Below are 8819 nucleotides of genomic sequence, written 5' to 3'. Positions count from 1 at the left end.
CATTAAACAATGACTTTTTTTATATACTTTTGTTAAATTAATCTGATCGCTTGGTTTAGTTATCGTTAAAAAAATAAAATAAAATTTTAGACACTGTAACATACACCTTCTTACAAATTAAAATTATTGTAGGTAAATAACTTATTAAAAGACAATACAATTAACGAAACACTTGACTGGAGTCAAATAAGACAGTCAGGTGACTATGTTCACCATTTTTTGTCTGTATTCGAGACGCGAAATTAGGATGCTTTTTTAAGGATTTTATAAGATTTCTTAATTCCAATTAGAAAAAAAAGGAAAATTCTAACATAAGATTAGATTACTAGAATTTATTATTAGGAAAGCAAGTTAAATAAAGGTAGAAGCTTCTAATTCAAGTTTCAAAATCAAATTCGTTTCATCACTCTATTTGCGACAGTTCGACTTTTATCAACAGAATCTAACTTTAAATTTGCAATTTTTTATAACTTCGTTAAAATAAACAAGCAAAAATTTTAAAATGTTAATACTGTTATTAGTATATTAATTTAGATACGTAGTATACAGAGTAACTGTAAAGGTATTAAAGGATCGGTGTATGACTCCCAAATTTGAAAAATTTTATTTGTACTTAAATCATACCTAATAAATAGATACGACATTCGTGTAATTCAAAAAATTATCATCAAACAATTATCATATCGAAAACGTTTACTATTTTCAATTTTTTGACATTTATCAATTGAATACATTTTTTTTTTGGTTCAACAAACTTTGTATGGATGTAGCTAGAAAATGTATTTCTTATTTATTTTCCGATTTTTTATAAGTACCTACACGAGCAAAATTTTAAAATTTAACTACGCAAAAGGGAACATTTATAACAGAAATTGAAAGACCTAAAAACATAATTAAAATAATTTACGTAATATCCGTAGTGGCTGTAAAGGTATTAAAGGATTGGTATATGGCTGGCAAAATTTAAAAATTCTATGTATAGGTACATAAATTGTACCTAATAGACGGATATTTATATATATATATACAAGACACGCATGTTAAAAAAATTATCGCCACACAATTATCATATCGCAAACATTTACCATTTTCAATACCTTATATTTACGACAGGTTTAGATTGATAATGAACAATATGAAATTTTTCCTAGTATTTTTAGAAACGTCTCGATCTTGAAGCCGTCTGCTGAACCCTATTATTAATTTGTGTTTGATCAGATAAAATGACAAAAAAATGATTTAGTATTATAAACTTTTTTGGGTACCCAAAGTATTTATATAAAAAAGCCTTAACGTTTTCGTAGTCAAGTTTTGAACTTTAAAATGTTCAGGTTATTGTGTTTCCTTATTATCGTCAATGTGGCAAGTGGTGCCAACATTTTTGCCATATTTAGTACACCATCTATAAGCCATCAAGTGGTGTTTCAGCCGATATGGCGAGAACTGTCTTTGCGAGGTCATAAAGTCACTGTGGTCACTCCTAATCCTTTGAACGATCCGAGTTTGGCAAACCTGACAGAGATCGACGTCAATCATTCGTACAGCAGTTATTCTGTGCAATATCTAATAGACAACAGTAATCTTCTACCAGATCACCAAATGAGCTTAAGTGTAGATCATTTCGTAAAACCTATTATTGAAAGCCAATTGAATTATTCCAACCTAATTCAAATCCTTAAGGATAATAATTCACATTTCGATTTGGTAATTTCTGAAATGTTTTGTGGATGAAAATTCACATTTCGATTTGGTAATATCCGAAATGCTTTGCGCTCCTGCTTATGGTTTTGCGTACAAACTTAACGCTCCATTGGTGGGAATGCTGTCTCTACCAGATTTATCCACGGCATCTATGGCTGTGGGGAATCCCCTACATCCTATTCTAAACCCTGATAGTTTACTGGGATATGGTAGGCAGCTATCATTCTGGGAACGGGTGATATCAACCTATTCACAGATTCGCTACATTCTACGGTAAGTATTTTTTTAATTGTTTTGGGTTCATTCGTTTGTAATATTTAAGAGATTGGCATTTTGGCATAAGTCAGGACAGAAGTAGTAGTAGGGATTTAAAGTACAGGATATCGATAGATCAATAAAAAAAAGTCACTTCTATGTTCGCTAACAATTAATTTAAAAATTCGAAAAAGATTATTAAAGGTGTATGTTTGGAGCGTGGTGGTGTACGGGTGCGAAACATAGACGGTAAACGTTGCGAAAAATAAAAGGTTAGATAGAGAAGGTTAAAAATGAAGAGGTATCAAAAAGAATAGGATAACAGAGGACTCTATGGAAGTCAATAAGAAATTGGCGAAGTAGGTAGGTAGGACACCTTCTCAGGCATGAAGGTCTAGTCAGACGCATTTTAGAGGCAGAAACGGGAGTTAAGAGAAATAGAGGTAGACCTAGATTATATTACTTTTCGCAAATAGTGAAGGATGTGGATTGTTCTAGTTTTAGGGAAATGCGAAGATTAGCTCAGGATAGGAGAGAGTGGAGGTGCATGTCCAACCAATCTTAGGACAGACGACCTTATGAAGATGATGACGATTTGAGTCGCAAAGTTTGCATGCATTTAAGATTTTAATTGATTTCTTAATTCGAATTAGAAAAAAAGAAAACTGTAACGTAAGACTAGATTATGTTATTATAATTTATTATTCAAGAATAAAGCGTAATAAACGTAGAAGCTTCTAATTGGGGTTTCAATTGTGTAGTTNCTGTAGATTATTTCATAAAACCTATATTTGAAAGCCAATTGAATTATCCCGACGTTATGAAGATTCTTAAGGATAATAATTCACATTTTGATTTGGTAATATCTGAGATGTTTTGTGCCCCTGCATATGGTTTTGCATATAAATTTAACGCTCCTTGGGTGGGCATGTTGTCTTTACCTGACATGTCCACCGCATCTATGGCTGTTGGGAATCCCTTACATCCCGTTCTAAATCCTGACAGTATGCTGGGATATGGTAGGCGTCTTTCTTTTTGGGAAAGGCTTATATCAACATATTCGCAGATCCGCTACACTCTACGGTATGTATTTAATTATTTCTGTAAGTTTGTTGATTCATTGCTACGATTTAAATGCTTAACAAAATTTTCGAATTATTTCTGGCATTTTGTGTCCTTATTGGGATGCATTTCATCATCATCATCATAAGGTCGTCAGTCCTAAGACTGGTTGGACATGCACCTCCACTCTTTACTATCCTGAGCTAATCTTCGCATTTACCTAAAACTAGAACAACCCGCATTCTTAACTATTTGTGAACAGTAATCTAATCTAGATCTACCTCTACCCCCCTATCTAGCCTATTTCTTATTGACATCCATAGAATCCTCTGTTCTCCTATTATTTCTAATACCTCTTCATTTCTAACCTTCTCTATCTACGGTATCCTCATCATTCGCCTGTAACACCACATTTAAAACACTTCTAAACTTTTCGCGAGCATAGAAGTGATTTCTTTTTATTGAAGGCGATTCGACCCTGCGCTATCCTCTGCTTTATATCCCTACTACTTCTTCCGTCCTGACTTATCTGACTTCCTAGATACCTAAAATCAGCCACTTCTAATTTTTCGTCTCCTATCTTTAAATTCGCTCTTTCCCTACTTTTTCTTCCCTTGCATACCAGTATTTTTATTTTACTTTTATTTATTTTTATACACTACTATTTTGTCAATACCGTCTCCATTTTATTTGAAGCTATCTCTAACTTCTCCTTGCTAGATGCTAATACTGCTGTATTGTCTGCAAATCTAAGCATACTGATCTTTTGCCCCTGTATATTTATTCCTACATGCACTGTATTTAATGGAGGGTGCATTTAAGGGAGGCTTATTATATACACTTGTATCCTTTATATTATTTTTCATATGAAAATTTGCATTCTTGAGGTAACAACTAGGTAATGGTATTAATAAATTAGTTGTTTAAACGTATCCTCTATCCTTTGCGATTTTCTTCGATGAAAGTAATTTCTATACCTATTTCTATTTTTAAAAACTCATGGGTGGTGTCAATATCTTGGGTATTTTTACAACTTCTTCAATAAGCCATCAGTCATTTCATGCATATATCCCACTTTCAGTAATGGTTTGTTTCTTGTAATACATTGCTTACGAATTGAACTTCATCAATGATTAAGTCCTTCGATTAGCTTCTTGATTAACCCAAAAGTCTTACAATTTGACTTTTTTTTGTTTTGTTCAGTTCCTCATATTGGTAATCCTATTGTACATACATGTAACGATTTTGAGAATTTTGAAGTTTTCAGTTTCTGATATAAATTTTTCCGAGTTAAAGTAAGACACTTATTCGCAGTAAATATTTTTGGTAAAATTTTCCATACTTCAAAATATTTTTTTTTGTGTACCTACCTACGAATATGTACTACTACTACTACTACTAAGTAACAATAGGTTCCAGACTAATTACAAACTAATTATAAAGTTGTATTTGTTTTCACAGCGTCTCGTTCTCGCATATTTCACGTGGCAGAACGATAATGCCGTAATTTGTTTAAATAGTTTCAAAGACACGTCTGCATCATATATTTAATTAGAAGGATAATTTCGATATTTAATTAGGTATAAAAATACTAACAATATCATTTTTTACACGGCAAACTTGGACCGTTATCATTCGCAAAGTTTTTTTTAAGTAAACATGTATTAGACTATATTGCTATATAACTTGCAAAAGTGACAAATATTCGTTGTAATTAAATTATAATACGTAACTGAACGGTCATATACAGAGTGGCCCAAAAAGTACGCAATATGCTTATTGTGGCAAAACTCCTAAAAAAGAAATTGTACCACAGTTAAGAATGGGTCAAATTGGAAAAAACTTCCAGGAAAATGTTTTTCATGATGCTAAAATATCACAAAATCTTTTTTTAATGATCATATTGCGAAGGTACTTCTCGAGCCACCCTGTATATACGAGGACGTTTCAATAAATTATGACATTTGCTTTCTGAAATCGTTTTGATTGATGCTACTGTTAAGAAATTTTTATGAACTATTGTTTCAATTGCTTTATTTCTGCTAGATGATGTAAATGTTAAATTACCTTTGTGGGTACATTTTAGGGAAAATAATGGCAAAACTATCCAGTTGTCATGTATCGCAATCTTATTCATTTTCAACACCTCATTTACTACAGTTGGACGATTGAATTGATATTGAACACATTTTTTTATGGTTCAACAAATTTCGAATGTGGAATATTCTGTGTTGTTTTTTTCAATATCTTATTTTATTTCCGACAGGTTTGAAACTAATTATAAGCAAATGGATTTTTACAGTATTTTTAAGAACTCCCTGTATTCCTCTAGAAATGTCTGATTCTGGAAAGCTTTTGTTGAGCCATATCATTAAATTTCAAGGCCTGTTTGATCAGACAAAATGACAATATGATATAGCACATAAACTTTTTGCGGTACCCTCAGTATTTATATAAAAAAAGCCCTGACGTCTTCGTAGTCTAGTTAGAAGTTTACAATGTTCAGGTTATTGTGTTTCCTTGTTATCGTCAATGTGGCTAGTGGTGCCAACATTTTTGCCATATTTAGTACGCCTTCTTTAAGCCACCAGCTGGTATTTCAGCCGATATGGCGAGAACTGTCTTTGCGAGGCCATAAAGTCACCGTGGTCACTCCTAATCCTTTGAACGATCCGACTTTGACAAATCTTACAGAGATCAACGTCAGTCATTCGTACAGTATTTTTTCCTTGCAAGCATTTATAGACAACAGTCATCTTCTGCCTGATAAGCTAATGAGTATAAGTGTTGGCTATTTTATAAAACCCATAATTGAAAGCCAATTGAATTATTCCGACGTACTGAAAATCCTTAAGGATAAAAATGCACATTTCGACTTGGTAATTTCTGAAATGTTTTGTGCCCCTGCTTACGGTTTTGCATATAAATTTAATGCTCCTTGGGTGGGGATGCTGTCTTTACCTGACGTATCTACAGCAGCTATGGCTGTGGGGAATCCCATGCATCCTGTTATAAATCCGGAAGGCGGACTAGGATATGGTAAACACCTATCTTTCTGGCAAAGGGTGGTATCAACATATGCTCATATTCGCTGCATTCTACGGTATTTATATTTATTTCTTTAGATTCATTCGTTTAAGGATGGGATTTAAAATATTTCCTATTTTAAATATTCTATCAAACCAATTTTGGTTTTTCGGTCTATAGGCACGTTTTTTTGGGATTTTTTTCGTCGAATTATAAAGTCAATGTGACACTCTCTCTACTAGGTCATTTTCAAGCATTAAACAATGACTTTTTTTATATACTTTTGTTAAATTAATCTGATCGTTTGGTTTAGTTATCGTTAAAAAAATAAAATAAAATTTTAGACACTGTAACATACACCTTCTTACAAATTAAAATTATTGTAGGTAAATAACTTATTAAAAGACAATACAATTAACGAAACACTTGACTGGAGTCAAATAAGACAGTCAGGTGACTATGTTCACCATTTTTTGTCTGTATTCGAGACGCGAAATTAGGATGCATTTTTAAGGATTTTATAAGATTTCTTAATTCCAATTAGAAAAAAAAGGAAAATTCTAACATAAGATTAGATTACTAGAATTTATTATTAGGAAAGCAAGTTAAATAAAGGTAGAAGCTTCTAATTCAAGTTTCAAAATCAAATTCGTTTCATCACTCTATTTGCGACAGTTCGACTTTTATCAACAGAATCTAACTTTAAATTTGCAATTTTTTATAACTTCGTTAAAATAAACAAGCAAAAATTTTAAAATGTTAATACTGTTATTAGTATATTAATTTAGATACGTAGTATACAGAGTAACTGTAAAGGTATTAAAGGATCGGTGTATGACTCCCAAATTTGAAAAATTTTATTTGTACTTAAATCATACCTAATAAATAGATACGACATTCGTGTAATTCAAAAAATTATCATCAAACAATTATCATATCGAAAACGTTTACTATTTTCAATTTTTTGACATTTATCAATTGAATACATTTTTTTTTTGGTTCAACAAACTTTGTATGGATGTAGCTAGAAAATGTATTTCTTATTTATTTTCCGATTTTTTATAAGTACCTACACGAGCAAAATTTTAAAATTTAACTACGCAAAAGGGAACATTTATAACAGAAATTGAAAGACCTAAAAACATAATTAAAATAATTTACGTAATATCCGTAGTGGCTGTAAAGGTATTAAAGGATTGGTATATGGCTGGCAAAATTTAAAAATTCTATGTATAGGTACATAAATTGTACCTAATAGACGGATATTTATATATATATATACAAGACACGCATGTTAAAAAAATTATCGCCACNTTTTTTTATTGAATTTTATTTGAATTATAGTGTATGGAAATTGTCAAAGTAATCAACTTTCAACCCTCATAAGTTGTTATGGGGGTGAGACCGCCGCAAATTTTTTATGGGGTTTTACTCAGGCGGCCACCCTCTTTGGGATGGGGGGGTCATCATATAGCCCCCATAACTTTTTATAATACAGAACTTTTTATGGTACAGTGGTGGGAGAGACCCCCTCTTTCGGTCCCACCCACCCCCACCCCCCTTCGGGGGTGAGGGCCATCATCTAGACCATTACCGTTTCTTGAACATCCTTCGTCAAAGTATTCATTGCAGGTTCACATTGAACATTATCTACAAAATCTGTAGTAATTAAGACCATCTTCTTCCCACGAAAATTCATTTTTTACTGCTGGTCGTATTTCCTTTCAGTATTATAGGCTATCTGCTACTGATTACAACGATTGAAACTAACTCAAAGATAAGATTCAACTTATTTCCCATATAATTTTATATAAATCCCTAAAGACCGATACTGCACTAAAATTTACTGCGGCATAGGTCACCAGGGGCCTACACTCGATCAATATTTTCAGGCTTCAAGGACTAATAGTTAGATATATATAAGAAATAGAAATATTTATAAAGAGAAACAAAGGCAGACCTAAACTACTCTTCACAAGCTGTTAGGAATGTGGAATATTCTTAGTTTTAGGGAAATGCGAAAATTGATTCCGGATAGAACATCTTATGATGATGTTGATCGTTAATTGTGCATGTTAGTTGTGGTCCCATAAATGGTTGTCTGCATTGTAATGCGTTGATGGTTTCCAAAGATGGGGACTGAATTTTTAAAGTACTTAGAACCCTTCTAGCTTGTTGTATCGGTTTCTGACGACTGATACCGCACCAGAAGAGAGAGATAATCGTACATGCGATAAAGAAATTTCAATCGAGATAACTATCGTGTCTGCTGCAATCGGAAAATTCTTCATCGCCTAGTTTTTCAATTCGCAAGTTCGAACCAGAAGTTTCTTGGATAAAGGTCTAGATGATGGCGGGGGGGGGGGATCGAAAGAGGAGGTCTGCCTCACCACTGTACCATAAAAAGTTCGTGGCGGTCTCACCCCCATAAAAAGTTATGGGGGTTCAAAGTTAATAAATATGCCAGCTGTCTGTATCTGACGTACCCTCAGCGTCTTTGGCTGTTGGGAATCCTTTACATCCCGTTCTAAATCCTGACACTGTACTGGGATATGGCAGGATTCTGTCATTCTGGCAAAGGGTTATGTCAACCTATTCGCAGATCCGCTACGTTTTACGGTATGTCCTTATTTCTTTAGGTTCATTCGTTTTCAACACTTTATTTACGACAGTTTGACATCAGACATTAATCAACTTAACTTGTTATTTTATAGTTCAACAAACTTTGTATGTATGTATGTAACTACAAAGTGCATTATCATATCGCAAACATT

At 32.9% G+C, this 8819-nt stretch overlaps 2 protein-coding genes across 2 annotated transcripts; both read left to right on the top strand.

The window, feature by feature from the left end:
• Positions 1-1066: 1066 nt before the first annotated feature.
• Positions 1067-4237, top strand: LOC108743701. The gene is made up of 3 exons (XM_025979469.1): positions 1067-1723; positions 2727-3039; positions 4222-4237. Exons 1-3 carry the CDS (start codon positions 1324-1326, stop codon positions 4235-4237), a joined length of 729 nt encoding a protein of 242 aa, XP_025835254.1. The 5' UTR covers positions 1067-1323.
• A 1237-nt stretch (positions 4238-5474) lies between these two features.
• LOC112905974 lies at positions 5475-6121 on the top strand (the record flags this gene model as incomplete). Its single annotated transcript, XM_025979468.1, has 1 exon — positions 5475-6121. A coding segment is annotated over exon 1 (605 nt), but the record flags the coding sequence as incomplete, so codon positions are not given.
• Positions 6122-8819: the final 2698 nt, after the last annotated feature.

The sequence above is a fragment of the Agrilus planipennis genome, unplaced genomic scaffold (assembly GCF_000699045.2).
Source record: "Agrilus planipennis isolate EAB-ADULT unplaced genomic scaffold, Apla_2.0 scaffold1086, whole genome shotgun sequence".
Taxonomy (NCBI): Eukaryota; Metazoa; Arthropoda; class Insecta; order Coleoptera; family Buprestidae; genus Agrilus; species Agrilus planipennis.
Note: the sequence above shows the minus strand (reverse complement) of the source record. Positions and strands in the feature narration are given on the sequence as shown.